This window comes from Vidua chalybeata, chromosome 20 (genome assembly GCF_026979565.1).
Source record: "Vidua chalybeata isolate OUT-0048 chromosome 20, bVidCha1 merged haplotype, whole genome shotgun sequence".
NCBI lineage: Eukaryota > Metazoa > Chordata > Aves > Passeriformes > Viduidae > Vidua > Vidua chalybeata.
In genome coordinates, this window is record NC_071549.1 from 10,838,585 (window position 1) to 10,857,314 (window position 18,730).

Sequence of the window (18,730 nt, forward strand, 5' to 3'; positions counted from 1 at the left end):
TTATTTTTGGTTTGAATCTTGGTCTGTGATCTCTTTATCCCCAGCTGCAGTTGGTGCTTAGTAAGTGGACCCTTTGAGGCTTCAGTAGTGCCTTGTGATGGATGGCTCCTGCCTGCTGGGCCCTTTGCTGCGGGATTCACCCGTGCTGGAATGTCCTCACAAAGCAGGGCAGGGAATTCAAATGTGTTCTTCTGAGAGCAGCAGTAAGGAAAGCTGCCTTTCTAGCTGTTCTCTCAATTAGCTCCTAGGAGATTTTCCTGCTTTTCTAGTTTCTCCTGGGGATATGTGACCTGATAGCATATTGCTATAAATAATTATTTTACTAGTATCAAAGTAGCTACTGTACACAAACACAAAGCAACATTTTCAGCATCTTTTTTTGGATGCTGTAAATACCAGGTTTTCAGACAGGCTGTTTCCTTTCTTCCTTTCTTGTTTCTGTTCTTTGGAATGCAGGCCTGACAGTTCTGATCTTCAGAACTTGGATTGTTGGTTTTGTGCTGCCCCTTGAAGTGAAATTGCTGGTGAATAGTACAGAGCTCCCAGCCCATGGCAGGGAGGTGAGGGGCAGGCTGGCACTGCTGCTGCTGTGGGGGAAAGAGGAGAGGAATTGCTTTCCAGATGGATACTGCAGGGGATCATCACTTGTTTGTAAAAGTGGGTTGTTTAAAAGAAAAACTGGTCTTAAATGTGAATGGCACAGCATCCCCACTGAACTCCTTCCTCTGTGAGAGACTGGGACAAGACTGTTCACCCAAAGCAATTGTTATTGTATGGAATAACAATTCCATACAATTTGGAAGAGCAGAGCAGCCACGCCAGGCCTGGCGCAGCAGAGGTGAACTTTAACAGTTCTGCATGTGCTCAGCTCTTTTTGGTTTTTAAAAGGGGCCCCACAGCTAGTAAAAAGCAGCATCAGTAGATCTGTGGTAGCTATCAAATCAGTCATAGTTTTGTTCTTTAATTAAAGACACCCTCTTTATCAAGCCCTTCCCTCTGCCCAGCGAGGCTGCACAACAGCAGTCAGTGGGAGGAGGCTGAGAGCTCACAGGACCCCGGTGGTACCGGGAGGCACAAAGTGCCAACAGCTTCCTCCAGTGGGGCTCAGCAGCAGCAGAATCCCAGAAATCAGGGAATCTGGGCTCAAAACATTTGACTCTGCCTTCAGTCAGCAAGAAAAAGATGGGCATCCGTTCATATTTTTAGGGGTAGTGGTTGGAAGGATTTTCAGGTGCTCGGCAACTGTTTTCCTATACATATAATCTCTCTAAGGTAATGTTTATTCTAAAATGTTTTCCTTTTAAAAATTGTAATAAATAAATTAGGAAGGGAGTTAGACAAAGTTCAGGCTCAATATCAATAGGAAAAAAGTTATGCAGATTGTATTACTGTTCATGTGTAATTAACATTGATATGAGAACTTCAATTAAGGCAACTGGAAACTGCTTCATGGCTCTCCTCAGAGCCAGCATGGACTTATTCAACATCCCAAAATTATTTTCCATCTGAACTGATAGTGGTGAAAGCTGACTTGATTTCTGTGTCTTATGCAGCCACTGTTTTGTAGAAGAGCAGCTCCAGAAAACGAGTGGATCCAAAGTCATCAAAAATCCAATTTTGATACCTTTTTGCAGTGACCTCCACTTCAAATGTTCTAGTTCCATATTTTAACATTTCCCTCAGTTTGGGCAGTGGGAGAAGAGTACTTCTGGTCTCATAAAATAATTTATCAAGTTTCAGACTTTGCCTGGAAATGTTTTGGATTACTATTCTAAAACTGAATTCTCTTACTCTAGTTTAATATTTTATTAGAAGTTGGGAATGACCATTTTAATCTAGAATTCAATTACAAGGACACCTTTTGAGGTCATCTGGTAATTCTGTGTGGAAGTATGACGCTATCTGAGGACTATACATGAGGGTAGGTTTTAGTTTTATTAGCTTGATTTTTAGACTAATAAAATGGAAATGTTAGCAGTTTTTAAATTTAATTTTCTTAGATAGGAACTATGTAAGTAGATGCTTTACAGTGAAAATCAGATGTTTGTTTAAAACACACATTCAAAACACCCTGTACAGAACATTTAAATAATTTCTGTGGAGTTTGCTTTGACAAGGAGCTGGTTGTGGAGCTGGACACTGAGCAGGGACATCCCCACTGGGGGTGGTGGGAGCTGCTTTGGAGGAGTTGTTATCCCTGCTTCATCAGCTCCTGGGCATGGATGAGCCTGTGCTGGGCAGTTTATGAAATTGTAATATCTCAAAACCACCTAAAATTCCACAGCTGATTCTGATATGCTGAGTAATTGCGTGTTACTGTGCACAGGATGGGATGTTCTCTGACTAACCAGAGTGGTGCCTTGCTGGTGTGGCAGAATTGGGAAGCTGATTGCTGTGGATACAGCCTGAATTTGCAAGCAGGAGATGAGAGAGCTGTACAGGCACCCTGCTGCGTGCCCGTGTCGTTCAGCCTCTGCCTCTGCTGGATCCTGAGCCCCAAGTGTGCCTGGTGGTGATGAAGGACACCTTGTTTTGCAGGTGCCCCCAGGTCCCCCGTGCCCTGTGTGGAGCTGTGTGAGCTGGAGCTCTGCAGTTCTCCTGCCCTTTCTCATCACTTCAGGCAAGAGGCAAAAGTCCTGGAGAAAATAGGAAATATGTCATGGATTAAAAGACATTTTCAGATTGCTTTTAGCTGTGTTTCTCACCACAGAAATAGTGTGATATCACCTTTCCCAAGTCCCCCTTGCCCCTTGTTTAAAACACAAACGTGCAGGGCTGTTAACAGGTGTCTGCCCGAGGTGTTGGGACTGACTTTGGACTGGTTGAATGGGTTTGAAATCAGATGTGGTACTTGGGACTGAGGTAGATATCTGAACGCTCCAGTCTAATTTTTTATTTAGATATTTAAAACATGGACCTGAGGCATAAGAAGCTGCCTTGCGTGTCTGCTGTTGAGTCACATGAGAGAGAAAAGCCAGCAATTTTTTAAGGACAACTGTAGTTATCAGGGTGCATGGCTGGATGTGGATTCTTCTGTGGGTTCAACACTGCACTGAGATTGAAGTTATTTTGGTCATCCCAGTAAAAATATGCATATACTCCATTCTGTAGTGACGTTTGAGAAACTCACCTCAAAAACTGGGATTGGGAATTGAGGCACCATAATCTCCTTGCTCTAGTTTTATGGTTCTCATTATAAAATTCTATTTTCAGAATCCAATTATTTTAAATTAAAATACTTGCCATGTGCAAAGCACCTTATAATTCCTGAGCTACTCTGCTTGCATTCCATAAGTTGTGTGGGAGAAAGACCAGTATCACGCCTGTTTTACGTTTGTGGAAACCTGGATGCCACGTGCTGGTGCTTCTCCAGATGTGAAGTGATTTGGTGATAGACCAATAAATAGTCTTACACTTGCCAGTGTTCTGTCAGAATGGGATTATTAGATCTTTTACCCTCTTTGGAGAGGAAGAAGTGAGCAACAGAGCTGATAAAATCTGATCTGGGCAACTGAGAGAGCGTTTTCATGAGGTATTTTTGGGAAGCAAATGAAGTTATTTTTGGGAAGGAGATGTTTATCCTGACATCCACTGCAGGTGTTGATGTCACGATGAGCTCAGTGTGTGGCACTGCTGGGCTGGGTGTGTGCTCCATCCACAGAATGGTCACCTCTGTGTGGCACAGGCTCTGCAGGACACTGCTCAGTGCCCTCACGTTAATGCTTTCTTCCCTAGGAGTGGCTTCACTTTGTTTTGACTCACTGAGCTGAGCACTATAAGAAACTTTAAAATATTCTTTTCTTCTTTAGAAAAGCTGTCTAACAGGAGTATGTGATGTTCTTTATCTTTTATTCTGTAGGTCAGTAACAGATCCACGAGATGGAAAGAGAGTTGCACTCAAAAAGATGCCCAACGTCTTCCAGAATTTGGTCTCTTGTAAAAGGGTCTTCCGGGAGTTGAAGATGTTGTGTTTTTTTAAGCATGACAATGTAAGTAAATTCAAAGTAATCGTGAAATCTTTGAGAAAACCTAAATGTAAAATGGAGGTCTCTGTAACAGAAGTGTGTTTTGTTACAGAATATCTAAAATGCTTTAAAAGCTCTCTGATTTTACAGTGATCAGATTTTCTGGAAACTCAGATATTTCTGTTACAAACACTATAAAAATGAAACTGTCAAGAATCTAAGGATACTCATAATTTCCCCTCCAAAGTGTTTGCAAACTGACAATCAGTACACTTGTGCCCAGCCTGGTTTCAGGCTTTAGGTAGATGTCAGGCTGCACAGGGCTGTGTCAGCTGGACACTTCCTCCTGAGCTGTTCTGCACTCCTTGGTGCTGTCCCCTTTGTTGGTCCTCTCCCAAACCTGCTTTAGGTAAAGTCAGTCAGCTTAAGGTAAAACGTGAACACTGTTTGGCTTGACCCATGAAGTTGAAGTGCATCTGAAGTTTGGGTGTTTCACCCAAATGTCATGAACCTTTCTAGGAGTGTCCAAATGGCCACACTGAGGAGTATCTTTTTCTGTGAGAGGATGGGAATTCTCTGCTGCTGCTTTTCTACATTCTTGCTTTTTTCTACCTTTTTACCTTTTGCTTTTTTTACCACTGAGCCTCTTATGTAGAATGGGAACAACTTTGGGGTTTGCAATTCCCATGTGGAAGCAGTGACTCACAAAACTCTGAAAGACTGAAGGCAGAACAAAGTGTAGTATCCTCTGCTTTTACATTTCTTTGTTGGAATTACTTCTTTCAAAGATTTTATGTTCGTATATATTGTAAAGAAACCACTTTTTATTGGATAGATAAATTTGTGCTTTCAAACTACTACTCAAACAGCTGGAAAAAAATTCTTGAGCTAAAAAAGAGAGAGACATTGAATGTACAGAATATCTGACATGGTGGGTTATTAAATTTACATACCTGGTGAGACAGAACATTGGTCTGTCTGTGGGGTAGAATAAAATGAAGCCATGTGAGAAATGTGCACTCTGTCTTTTTGAAAGGGATTTGTTCTGGAATAGGCCTTGACCTTGTGTGGTGTTTCCTAGGTACTCTCTGCCCTCGACATCCTCCAGCCTCCACACATCGACTATTTTGAAGAAATGTATCCTAAATATAAAAATAGAACATCTTAATTGAGGTAGTGTGATTTTTCATTAGCTTAGAAGCTGCCAGCGTTTGGTGTAATCTATGAAATGGAGCCACAGAAGCCTCGAGCCTGCATGTGGACAGTTCTATTTCCAGAAGTGAACCTGCAGCATCCCAGCCTCTGAGGGGGTGTTGGGGGTGGGATGGTGCAGGACTGAGCTGAGCCTTTGATTCCACGTGGGCCAGTGTGTGCAGGGAGTGTGGGACTGACCAGCAGGCCCTGCTGCTGCTCACGGGGATTCCCCCAGAATATTTTTTTGAAAACTATATCCAGTAATTAATCTCCTCTCAGTTACTAGTACTTTAAAAGACTTTGTGGTGGTTTCAGAGAGTTGTGCCTTCACAGGCTTTGAAACTCTGAGTTATCAGAGAGGTTTCTGTGGGCTGGCAGGGCTGTGGCTTTCCTTGGTCAGCTCTGTCCTGGTGCAGAGCACATTGCCCAGAGCTGTGTCCCACATATGTTCTGTGTCACTGCTGCAGCAAGGCACCAGCTGCCTCTGGGGAGCTGTATTCTAGCAGGGAGTTTGAGGGAAAAACTTCACAGGAGTGTCGTGTTTTGGTTTGGTTTCTTTCCTTTTCTGACTTGGCTCGGGCTGTTTTCCAGTTGTGAAGTAGGGAATTTCTGCTTTCTGAAATACTGAAAAGTGAATCCCTGAGCTGGGAGGGCTCTGACTCTCGTGGGAAGAGAGGTTCTTTGCCACTCCTGTGGTTAGACTTGGCCACGTTGGGTTTCGTTGCTGGTGGGTCTAAGCTGCTTTTTTGTATGACCCACTTTACAATTAACGTGTGGGAAACTGTCATTATTTTTAGGTAACCTGAACTTTTGAAGTATGGTTTGATCTATTTATATAATACCTTGGATTGATTGGTGAAGAAAGGAGGTGTAATCAACATGGTGATTTTAACCAAAGTACAGCACAGCTTGCTGGTGGACAAACACATTATTTAGTTGAAAATATTGCTGTGCTGTACTGGGGCTTTTTCATGTGAGTTTAGGTGAAGCTTTAAAATTCTGCTTTGGTATTTCTTTCACGTGAAGAGCATATAAGTAGTCTTCAAAAACTGGATTTTGGTTATGTGCACTAGTTCAATGCCCTCATTTAAAACAAGTCATAGGAGTTATAAATCAGATCTAGGTTAAGGATTACTCCTTCCATGTAATTGTACAATCAAGAATATTTAAATGGGATAAGCTTATTTTTATGAGCTTAGCTACTGCCAAGTTTTGAATATAAAACCAAAATGTTAGCTTCCTTCATGGCTAACTGACTCTAAGTCATTCTGAATTGTGTTCTATAGGTCTGTTGTTTTTTGTATTTTTGTTAATTTCTTGACTGTAATATTGGCAACAAAAGACTATTGCTCTGTGTAGTCTTCTTTGTCCTTTATTTTGAAATAATTACAGAAGTGCACTTAGGACCCTTAAATTCCTTAAAAGAATGAGTTAGTAAATGTTTTGATTTATGGCCATTTTTAATTGCATATGTTTCTACTTACTGTAGTGTAAGGAGAACTTACTTGAGATTGGTTTGAAGAAGATCAGGCAAAGATGTTCCATATTTGGGGGGTGTAGATGTCAAAACTTCTTTTGTTGGTCCGCTAGTAGAGTTCCCAAAGATATCACAGGGTTGTTCCATTTTACAGTAGGACATACTGAACGGTGATAAAAGTGTAAAGGGCTGGAGTTGGTAATGAGTGATTTCCTTTGTTCTTTCCAAAGAGTTGTAGTGCCCTTTTTGGGGAAAGAAATGTAATAAAAGCATGACTAAAATTATATGAATGATGTTTTGCAAATGAGCTGGTAGAGTTCATTTCAATTATTCAGTGTTTCATAGGTACCAGCAGGAATTGCAGAGTGTATTTTTTAAAGAGAACTAATTATAAAACCACCTTAACATTTTAGTGATAAATTAAAAGATTTCTAAGGAAACCGGTGATGAATAAAGGAATTTTAATCTAGTGGGATTTTTGTTTTAGGATGAAAATTCCTGGCAAACACTCAGATTAAGGTATAATTTGAATTAATAATGAGGTTTTCAGTTGAAAATCTTTGTGGCCATTTTGAATCTTATAGGTATTGATGTTTTTGCCAATATCACCTAGTGCAAAAATGAATGATTGATAGCTCTTTTTTCCAGTTACAGAATCTTCCACAGTTGATTGTAATACTGAATTCAGCAACTGCAGATCCACGGATGTTCTCCTTTAAGAACCATCCAAAGTTCCTGTAGTAACTTTTTGGAAACTTTGCCCATTAAAGTGGATATCAGAAGCTGCTGAAAAGTCACCACTTTTCAGGGTGGGGTCTGGAAAAGGCTTGAATAGCAGTAAAAGCAAAGGTGTGCAGTAAATGCAGAGGTGAAAGCACTGTGCTCTGGGGGATGCTGGGGCAGATCCCTGGTGTCTGTGGGGTGGAGGAGGGCAGAGAGCAGCAAGGTGAGAGGGGCTGCTCAGGCAGGGAGGGGCAGTGCCAGCCCTGCTGTACCGGCAGCTCGGGCTCGCCCTGGGACAGGCATTTCCTTCACTGGGGCCAGCTCCCCTGGGCCAGCGCCCAGACCAGCTGGGCAGGGGCTGCCAGGGTTGCTCCTGGGCCAGAGAATTGGGGTTTGAGGGATGCAGAGACCAAGTAAAGCACAGTCCAAGCCATGATGAGAGTGCCACATCCCCAAGGGCGCTTCATCCCTTTCTAACGTTTATCTGTCGCTTTTTAAAATTTACCAACTCAGCAGGTCCCAGCCAGCAGAGCAAGTCAAGTTCTTTTGTGCCGCGCATTTGCTTTGATAATTACTCTGAAGCAAATTGGTACATTTGTAGATCTAATTTTATACAGCTACTTAACTAATTACTGCTGTCAGGAGCAATTTCTCTCTGGTAGCAGCGCTGGGTAGCGGCGCGCTCAGCGCCGGCGGCCGCCCCACGGCCAGGGCCCGGCGGTGGCACTGAAAAAAACCAAAGTGCAGGTACCTGTGCGAGGAGGGACTGAAATCCCCCGGCTCTGGGGCATTGGTTTTGCTCAGTGTCCCCAGCAGTGGCTGCTGCAGGCAGGGTCCCAGCAGGAGGGGTCGCAGCGGACCCTGCTCGTCAGCCCTGGCTCAATTATGCAGAGACAATAATCAGATGGCTGCTGCCGGGGTTAATGGCACCTCTGAGCCCTGTCAAGGGCTTGATTTAATGCGCCCCAGACCTGCAGTGGTGCAGGTGCCATTTCAGGCCCTCATTTAATTTAAGCTGCTTTAGTTGGCATGGCAACTAGTTGAGACATCTGGGAGACATTATGCTCGGGATTGAGATTTAGGAGGATTTGTGGCGTAGCAAAACAAAAATCTTATCATAATAAAGTGCAGAGTAATGCTTTTGGGTTTTTAAAAATATTTTGCATTAAATTGACTGTTAAAATTTGTTGCAGGTATTTGTTGCAAATTTTAAAAGTCTGGTATAAATATTTAAAAGGGTCTTTGCTAAAGGAAAAGAAAAATTAGAGGACTACAAATTATGGTGTTGCAGAGTTGGGTTTTTTCTTTATGAATTCTTTATGAATGCAATTTTAATTTTTTTTCCCCTCAAAAAGTTGGAGATATTTAATTTATAAAATGAGTTTTTGTGTGGTGTTCTGTTGGCAGATGAACCTTTGGGCCAACAGGGATTTGGCTGGAGAGGGTTTGTAGAGCAACAGATGAAAGCAGAGCATTGACTGGGTAGAGATGAAAGAAAATGAGCATTCAATACTTGGCTGTATCAGTTAGCATGGGGCAAATGTGTTTTACCTCCTTCAGCCACAAATGTGATAATAGCAGAGACTTCTGTTTCAAGTGTGACTGCTAAACTACTACAGCAGTAATGTTACTAAAGCAGTAATGTTTTTAATTAATGCCTGTAGTGCCCCAGTATTTATTGCGATGGTTTTTCTGTGTGTTATTGTTGTCCCACAGGCAGCACATTGTCAGGATTGTCTCCATCCTGTGTGCAGCTTTCACCCAATTTCACTGCTTTTGAAAACCCCTGAACACACTCAGGCCCCTCTGGGAGCCACCTCCCCTCAGCCTCACTTGTAATTTGCCTTTCAGTAACTTTGTACAGCTACCTTAATGCAAACTCTCATGGACTAACCTGTTTTCTTTCACAAGCCGTTTTTTATTTTCATTCCTGTAAGGATTTGACCTCTGAAGCAGCTTTCTTCCCTTTAAGTCAATAGTTCTGACCCGTAAGAGCTCAAGTAAGTAGGAGCTAGTGAATGTTTCAAGAGATTCTGTGCCTGTTCTGCTTTTCCTTAACCACTGAACTGCAGATATGTTGTCACTGAGTTGATGCAGAGTGACCTCCATAAGATTATCGTCTCTCCTCAGCCACTCAGCTCGGATCATGTCAAAGTTTTTCTTTACCAGATTTTAAGAGGTAATTTTTCTTCCTCTAAATTTAATGAAAATTATGTAGTGGAAACATTTTTTTTCTTAATGTTTATTCTCATCTTGAATAAGCTTCCTGTAGAAACTTCTTTTAATTTCGTATTTGAATAAATACCAAGCCATGAATACCAATACCAATACCATGAATTATTGTAGCTACAAGAGCATGGCACCCCTGCTGCCTTAAAGCATTGTCAGGGAGAGAAAAGTCATGCTTTTAGAATCAAGGAACAAAAAGGACACCTAGAGTGGACCAGATGGGTAAATATGTGTAATTGTATCCCCTTAAGGCTCTGTTACTGAGAAACAGAGCAGTAAGAGTATCTAAAAATTCCAGTGTGGGGATTAGCAGAGTATCCATGCCATAATCAGAGAGATGATGTTTTGCTTTTGATTTGTTGTTTGCTGGATTTTTGGGGGGAGGGGGATTTTTATAAAAAGACTGCTGAATTCCTTTTTCTGTGTATTTTATATACTCCAAAATTTTACCCTGTCATTAAGTGACTGAGTGTGCACTAGTGGCTGGGAGTTACTAATATAAAAACTGAAGCACAGGCAAAGCCTTTGCTGATCAAGAGTTGCCAGACCTTCTGGGAAAATGCTGTCAGCCTTAAACTTCTTTTAAAAGGAAAAAAAAAATATTTTTTTTTAATATTTCAGGTCTGAAATATCTACATTCTGCTGGCATTTTACATCGAGACATTAAACCAGGGAACCTACTTGTGAACAGCAACTGTGTCCTTAAGGTGCTGCTTACATTTATTGAAGATGTTTGTGTGTGTATGTTGTTAATTTTTAAACAAAAAACAGTCAGTGTGAACACCTTCCCTGAAAGTCCATGTAAATGGAAAAAAAATCCTACGGACTTTTTAAAAAGTAGAAATGAAGCAAACATCTGCCTTTCCCCTTTTCTCCCTGCTCTCCCCACATCTCTGAAAGCAAGAGAGAGGCAATTCCTGAGTGTGACTTGGGTGGGATGTCCTGTGCCTGGGAGGGGCAGGGGGTTCTCAGTGTCCCTGTGCTCCTCAGGGGAAGATGACACCGAATGCCCAAGGCACTTCCATTAACCTTGGGCATATGGGATTTTGGAGGACTGAGGTGTGTTGTACAGCTGTGCCAAACACAAAAATTCAGTGTTGTTTACATGGTTTTGCTAAGAATTCTAATTGGCAAAGTTTGGTCTCTTTTCCTAACCCTTCTGGCTCGAGACATTTTTAAGAATTCTCCAAGCCCAAATGAGTAAAGCTGAATCTTTAACATTTTGAGACATGTCATGAGCAAGTGAAGTTTGTTTGAGTTGAAATACTCTGTACCCAGAGGTTGGGATTTTTGTAGTGCAAAGCATTTTAATCTTTCAGATTATAAATATTGCAATGCCAATTTAAAATGTACTGTGATTTCAAATCAAATTGTAGGAAGTTTAAATGGCTGTGGAACAAAGCAACATAATTTCCTCCTATCCCCTCTCCCTGGCTTCCGCAGTTACAGCAGATTATCTGATGTATTTAAATGCTGGTTGGGGATCCCCTGCCTCCTTCCCAGAAGGTCGCCTATTTGAAATGCAGAAGGTGTTTTGGTTATTTTAATTTTTTTATTTACCTTCTCAATTTAGATTTGTGATTTTGGATTGGCCAGGGTGGAAGAGTTAGACGAATCCCGGCACATGACTCAGGAAGTTGTCACTCAGTATTACCGCGCTCCGGAGATCCTGATGGGCAGCCGGCACTACAGCAATGCCATCGACATCTGGTCTGTTGGCTGCATCTTTGCAGAGTTGCTTGGGAGAAGGATATTGTTCCAGGCACAGAGTCCCATCCAGCAGGTATCCACCCTCACCTCTCCCAGCGTTCTGCTGCCCCTGCTCCTGGAGGCACTCCTGCACCTCAGGGAGCCAGGCAGGGGCTGGAGCGTGTCCAGAGAAGGCAACGGAGCTGGGAAGAGGCTGGAGAACTGAGGGAGAGCTGGGAAAGGGCTCAGCCTGGAGAAGAGGAGCCTCAGGGGGGACCTTGTGGCTCTGCACAGCTCCTGACAGGAGGGGACAGCCGGGGGGTCGGGCTCTGCTGCCAGAGGGCAGGGACAGGAGGTTGACTGCTGTAGCTGGGGAATGTGCTGCTCCAGTGGGAGCATCCCCGTGTCTGAGCTGTGTCCTGTGTGCTCTGTGCAGCTGGATCTGATCACAGACCTGCTGGGCACGCCGTCGCTGGAGGCGATGAGGACGGCTTGTGAAGGCGCCAAGGCACACATACTCAGGGGTCCTCATAAACAGGTACTGCCAGGGCTGGCTGCAGCCCCCAGCCCCACCAGGCAGGGCTCCCTCCGGGCAGGGCAAGGCTTTCACATCCTCATTGAATTCCCCTGGGCTCTTGGTTAAAAATGCCCGGCTTGGATGTTTGTGTGTGCCTGGGAACGGGGCTGAGGTGAGCACAGGGGGTTGTGGTGCTTGGGGTGGGGGTTGATGTGTGCTCAGTCCACCTGCTGTGGAGACAAGGGGGCTTTTCACTAGTCAGGGACATTTCTGCCTTGGGGGGACTGTTGGACTTGATGACCCAGGTGACAGTCTTCCTTTCTGAGGCAGCAGTGTTTTGATACCTACTTTGAATGAAGATGTTAAATGTAACTGTTAGTACTGGCAAGAGACGTAAATTAAAATTGACAGTATAATTCAGAAAGCCCTGGAGGGCTGCTGCACTGTCAGGGTCAGGAGTATTCGAGGTGGAATTCACCCACTGCCCAGAGCCAAGGGCAGAACCTCCAGCACCTCACGCCCAGAGCTCAGACCTGAACTGCTCAGGAAGGCCCAACAAGAGGCTGAAAGCTGAGATACAGCATTCAACACAACTGGAGTAAAAAGTTAGCTTTGGAAAAGACACCAAACCAAAGGAAAAATGCAGGATGGAGTCATTGTGCTGACTGGGCAATAAAAAGGGCAAATGCAATGTAGTGTTAACAGATACAAAGAAATGCTTGTGCAGGCATCTCCAGTGCAGGGATAAGGCTCTGTGGCACTCCAATAGGGTAATTTTTATGATTGCTAACAAAATGAACAAAATTATTGGCCTGTACTTGCTCCAGTAGTTAAGTTTGCATCATTATTTTCTGCATGTTGAAGTAATTTCTCACGTCTGCTCACTACAATAATAGTTACCATAGAAATGAGCATTGCATGTATATTCTGCTTTATTATTGACATGTGGGAGTTCTGCCTCCCTGGCACTTTGGATCCACTACATAAAGTTGTCGCTGTTCCATTTCATGACAAGATTTTTTAACTTGAACATTAATAACAGGAGGATTTCCTTCAGATTTTCTCTACTGGTTTTAAGTCCAGTACATTTTTCTGCTATCATGTGCTAGAAGAGTTGTGACTCCTGAACCCAGTGTCTTATGACCCACAGGATGGTGGGAATCCTAAAAAGCAAGTGAGGTGAAATGGTATAAAGAGTTTCCACTACAGATTTAATGTCCTGTAGCCACAAAGTCGTAAGAAATGCACTCTGAGAGTTAGCTCTGTGTGTGTTGGGGAAAACAATGTTCATTCTCCCTGGAGTGCCATGGGAGTTGGTGTGCTCATTGCACCTTGGAGACAGGGGATATAGAGCATCCAGGTGATTAATGATATTTTTGTTTTCAACTTGAAGCACACTTCATGTTTGAGTGCAAATTCCTGGCTTTTCATAATCTGAAATGGAGCTTTTGCTGGTTGTAAATGGTTAAATGTTACTGGTTTCCTAATTAGACTAATAGGGAGAGAAGCCCAAGTTAGAAGCAGGCGATTGCTTTGTCACACCAACTATTTTTACTCGCCGTAGGTGAGCGCAGTGGGAGAGAGGGGTGAGGCATTTTGCTGCTCTGTGTAAAAATAGATTAATGCGAGAAGTTTCTGATTAAAACCCCCTCTACCCCACTGTGTGCTGGCAAAATGGGTATTTACATCCTCTGTAGACTTTGTCGGTTTGGTATTTAAAAGTTCAAGTGAATGGTGTCCCTGGCAGCCCCAGGGTGAGCGAGCTGTCCCTGTCCCTGCTGACCCCCTGCCCAGAGGAAAACGTGTGGAGTCCATCCCCTGCCTGTTGGGATCCCTCTGCTGTGGGAGAGCAGTACCAAACACTGCAGCTTTATATTCCATAGGCTGCCCTGAGAAACCAAGGCTGGGAAGTGCTCAGGGCTCTGTGAGGCACTTCAGGGTTAACTTTGACTGAAGTCACTGTGGAGGTGTAATTCTTATTTATACTGGGAATTTTACAGCAGCCCTGACATCCAGTAGAGTCCTTCTGTCACTGTCAGTCAGCTGTGGATTGTCTGGGCTAGGAAAAGCAAAGTAATCCATAATTTGGGAGGGATTGAGATTAAAAAATGAACTACTGGAAATGATGGAGTTAATCAAACCCTGGAGCAGCTACTGCTGGGAGTGGTGTCTGTAGAGAAAAATACATAAAGAAAAGCAGTTTTTTCTAGGGATTACATCTGAACTAAGGAGAACAGTGATCAGTTGGATCTTTATTACAGTTGCTGGGTTTTGTAATGGTGATTATTGTCATGCTGGAAAGTGTTAGGTGCCACTTGTCCCCTTTAACAAGGAGTTTGTCCTTGCTGACTGTGGAATAGCGCGTGCGGGAGCAGGGTTTTCCTGCTGATGGATCTGACAGGACACTCTGTGCTTCTCTTCCTCCCATTCCCCCTACAGCCATCCCTTCCTGTCCTATATACACTCTCCAGTCAAGCTACACATGAAGCAGTTCATCTCCTTTGCAGGATGTTGGTCTTTGATCCAGTAAGTAGGACTGAAAATCACCTCTAATGCTTCTGGTTTGAACAGTTTCTGTTGTCTGGTGCTCAAATGAGTGTTCTAAGCCAAAGGACTGCTTTAGCTGGTTTCCTTCTGCATGGCACTGCAGTACTTTTGGTCCATGAGAAAAGTAAAAATATTGTATAATTGGCCGATCAGTTCCCCCTGGAATGGGGGTTTCACATTTCAAACAAGTGGTCCTGGGAAGGAAGCTCTGGCAGTGGGAAGGATGAGGCTGTGCATGACTCATGCTCTTTTCCGAGCTGGGTGTAGGTAGCAGAACATCAGCTACTTTGATGCAGTTCTAATTAGGGACACGGGGGTGTTCCTGGTCTTGCAACACACAAAAAATTCCTCCTGCATCCCCAATCACAGAACAGGATCATTTTTCCACTGAGCATCTGTTTTTCCTAATAAAAATGTGCTGCTGTGGATTTTGGATTTTGTTTCTTGGGACATTGTAGAGAATTGTCACAAGAAAATATGATATTGGAATTGATAAATTTAATTATTTCATTCCCACAGACCCCCCCCCCCCCCACACAGTATTTAAAATGTAAAACAGAGTGACTGCAGTGCAAAGGAGGAGGCTGGGGGTTGATGAAGCATTTAGAAGCACTGCCTTTGGAGTGTATTTTTTTTAAACCTTAAGATTGCTTTGCTGAACAGACCCATGGAAATGTTAAACCATAACTTCCACATTAAAAATAAAAATTCCTTTCTGACTCCCTCAACACTTAGAATGCTGTTTTTCCCAGCTTGTTTTGATTTATTGCAGGAGTCATAATTGTAAGGTTATCTGGAGAAAAAAGCCGTTGAAAGGCATGTTCCTAGGAGCTGTGTGATCAGTGGTGGCTGCGGGAGGTCGGTGCCACCCAGGCTGGTTTGTGAGCCTCAGCTCCCCTCTAGTGGCAGCTCCTTTCACACCAGCATGGGATTATTAAACACTGAGGGTTAATGGATGAGTAGTTGCAGTGGCTCTGAGCATACCCTCACTGCTGCTCTCTCCCCTTTCCGTGTGTTCCCAGTCCAAAAGGATATCTGCTAAGGATGCCTTAGCTCACCCCTACCTGGACGAGGGCCGGTTGCGGTACCACACCTGTATGTGCAAATGTTGTTTCTCCACTTCGACTGGCAGAGTTTATACCAGTGATTTTGAACCCATCACTAATCCCAAATTCGATGACACTTTTGAGAAGAACCTCAGTTCTGTCCGGCAGGTTAAAGGTGAGCAGGAGTTAACCTTGCATGTGCAGTTGTCCCCCTGCTCCGCCCTGCAGCAGGGGAACGTGGGACCGAGTTGGGATGGAGTTGGGATTTGTGCTCTGGATCCACACAGTGACCCCGGTGCTGGTTTCTTTTAGGTAATTTTCCTAATTTTACACAGTAGACACTGGAAATAATTTCTTTTCACCAAAAGAACAGAATTTAAGTGTTCTGAGATAAGGCAGTGGCGCAAGCATGAGCTGACCTGCAGAAGTCTGTGGGTTTCAAACCTCACCAGCGCCCATCCCTGGTGCCCTGTTCCTCATCCTTTTGCTGAAGGATGGCGCTGGGGAAGGGGAAGTCATGTGTGGCCTTTGGGGCTGTGAGGTGTGACCTCCACAGCTGTCCTGCAGCCTGGAGCTGAAGCTGAGCAGTCAGATTTAGGGAAGCTGGAGCTCTTTTATCCTCACTAAAATGTATTCTCCTTAAGGGAAGTTCTGTTTCCCTCCAGTTGACATTGCATTTTATTGAAGCCAGAAGTGTTAATGCTGTGTTGTTTTGTATTTTTCTCCTATGTACAGAAATAATTCATCAGTTCATTTTGGAACAGCAGAAAGGAAACAGAGTGCCTCTCTGCATCAACCCTCAGTCTGCTGCTTTTAAGAGCTTTATTAGGTAACTGTATGTAATCACATCTGATATTAATTCCCATTTATTAGAAGTACAGAATTCAGACATCCAGAATGTTTTAGGTTTTCAGTTCCTGAGAGTAGGAAGGGCCCATATATAAAACCCTTGTGAACTGTATTGATGAATTCTTCTTGAATTTAAGTAAAATGTGCAAAAGTTTCAAGTAATGTTTTTGTGCAAAAGAACAGAAGTCGGGCTGAAACTGGAACTGGGAAGGTTGGCGAGCTGGGTTTTGGTTGTGGAGCAGCACGGTGAAGGCGTTGGAAGGAGGGGCAGAGGGGTGAACGTGTGCAGATTCAGGAATGTTTGCTGCGGGTGCTGGTGGCTGTTGCCGGGCTCGGGCTGGGTTTGGGGGTGTCGCTGTCCCGGGGTGTTTGGTCCCCCTGAGCAGTGAGGCTGTGGCCCTGAGCCCTGCAGTGAGCTGTCTGTCTGTCTGTCTGTCTGTCCCTGTGCAGCTCCACGGTCGCCCAGCCCTCCGAGATGCCGCCGTCGCCGCTGGTGTGGGAGTGACCGGAGCGCCCCGTACTACTGAAGATGAAATGTAGCTTTCCACTGGAGTCTGGGATTTGCAATTCTGGAGGTTAATCATGCTTGTACTGTAATTTTACTAATGAAGTTTTAAATTAACAACCACTACTTGTACAATATGAATAATACTTAGAAATGTACTAGACTTTTAATCTTGTAAAGTGGTTGTGCTTTTAGAAGAAAATATTTTACCCAGAGTTGCACGTGTTTTATGAATTCTAGTGCAGCTGTGATGGCTCAGCTCAGAACAAACAGAATTGAACCAAATTCGGGGAGGTTTTTTCTTTTTCTTTTTCCTTTTTTTTCCTTTTTTTTTTATTGAAGTGAGATTGTACAAACAGATAGACGTACATTTTGATATTGAGCCATTCCTGAAGATTTTGGGTTTTCTAAAACTAAGGAATACAGAAAACTTGACTGCGACCAATCATGAAGTCCCTTTGGGGGCTGTGGCCATGGGAAGTGGCCACGTCCCCTGATGCCCAACCCTATAAATAGCTTCTCACTAGAGCTGTGATGGTGATGTGTGCTGTTCTAAAATCAAATGTTGTGAGTAGAGAGAATGAGTTTGTGACTAGGAGAGACTAAACTTCTGTTTCCTTACGCAGTATAAATATATATATATATTTAATCTATTTTTATTAGAAGTTTTTCTGCTCTTTCTTACATAAAACCCCCCAGCATGCATCTTCTATGTGTGTAAATAATTCCATTTATGGGCTAATTTCAGAGATCCCTGACATCATTGCTGTATAGAGAGAAACTAGCTTGCACATTTTAGGTCTGTGAAATTTTGTGAGAACTTTTTCCTGCACTGGACAGTTGAGAGAAAAAAAAAAAAGAAAAGGACAAAAAAAAGCACATAGGGAATTCTGTTAATTGTGTTTGTGTCTTTAGGCAGAGCTGTGGAAGTCTTGAAATGTCACAGTAGTAAATAACTTTTATTACTTTTTGGCTAATTCTTTTTCTGTTGGAACACTGAATTCTGTGCATATGTATATATGAACACAAATTGAAGGCCTCTACCTCCTGGAGTATACAACTTGGTTTGTTTACCTCCACATGATTTTTTTTTTTTTAAGTTTAGTGTGGAGACTTGAAACTTGAATGTCCCTTCCAACTTTTGTATTTAAAACAAGACTAGAAAATTGAAGACTGTTTTTCACCTGTACAAAGGAATACTAAAAGGTGGTCTTAAAATTTGAGCCTTGGTCTGGAGAGAAACCATGGTGTTTGTTATGGACAATTAACTGTTAAAGTTATTGTAAGTTATCTGTATTTAGCAGAGTATTTTCAACAAGAGTGATCTGAGCTGGAATTGGAGACTATTAGTAAGTTATGTTTGGAAGTTTTAACTTCAATGAAGTAATTATTTGCTGTGAAAGAGACAAACATTGAATAACTGAACAAAGATGGTGCAATATCTTTGTTTTTTATGAGGCTCCTGAGAATAAAACCAACTGAAGCATTTCAATTCACTTGAATGAGAAACGTGTTTAATTATCGAGCCCCAGAAGACACTGGTATGAAAGGTAAAATCTCAGAGGTTGGTCAGTTAATGTGGCACACTTGCTGGTCACTTTGTAAAATGTAGATTTGGAGTACAGTGGTGAAAACATTAAATGTGACATTTGAAAACGCCGTGGTGGCGTCATTCTTTCCTGCCTGCTTCCCCCGGGCTGCTCTTGGTGACGTTTCCCCTTCTCCTCTCGTGCGGGTCCCGCAGCCGCGGCTGGGGCCGGGGGCCGGGGGCGGTTCTGGGCCCCTGCTGAGGAGCGGCAGAGCCGAGCCCTGCCCGCGGGCCGGGCTGTAACGGGAGCGGGCAGCGCCGGAGCTCGGCAGCGACGCGTGCGGGAAGAAACGGCTGGGCCGAGGTGCGGGAGCACGGGGGACAAGAGCCGGGCTGGGGGGGCGCGGCTGCCGGCACCGCCCCGGGGAGAGAACGGGGAGAGAACGGGAGAAGAACGGGGA

The 18,730-nt window shown here is 43.6% G+C and overlaps 1 protein-coding gene across 4 annotated transcripts in view; it reads left to right on the forward strand.

Annotated features, from left to right (window-relative positions):
• The window catches only part of NLK (nemo like kinase), a 37,853-nt gene extending 19,453 nt beyond the window's left edge, over positions 1-18,400 (forward strand). For all 4 annotated transcript variants that reach the window (XM_053961680.1, XM_053961679.1, XM_053961678.1 and 1 more), the window contains 10 exons: positions 3,860-3,989; positions 5,047-5,102; positions 9,432-9,538; positions 10,210-10,295; positions 11,162-11,371; positions 11,714-11,815; positions 14,234-14,320; positions 15,364-15,562; positions 16,123-16,216; positions 16,687-18,400. In XM_053961680.1, the coding sequence (XP_053817655.1) occupies positions 3,860-3,989; positions 5,047-5,102; positions 9,432-9,538; positions 10,210-10,295; positions 11,162-11,371; positions 11,714-11,815; positions 14,234-14,320; positions 15,364-15,562; positions 16,123-16,216; positions 16,687-16,741 (1,126 nt within the window). In that variant the 3' untranslated portion in view covers positions 16,742-18,400. The remainder of the gene's footprint in view (positions 1-3,859; positions 3,990-5,046; positions 5,103-9,431; positions 9,539-10,209; positions 10,296-11,161; positions 11,372-11,713; positions 11,816-14,233; positions 14,321-15,363; positions 15,563-16,122; positions 16,217-16,686) is intronic.
• Positions 18,401-18,730: the final 330 nt, after the last annotated feature.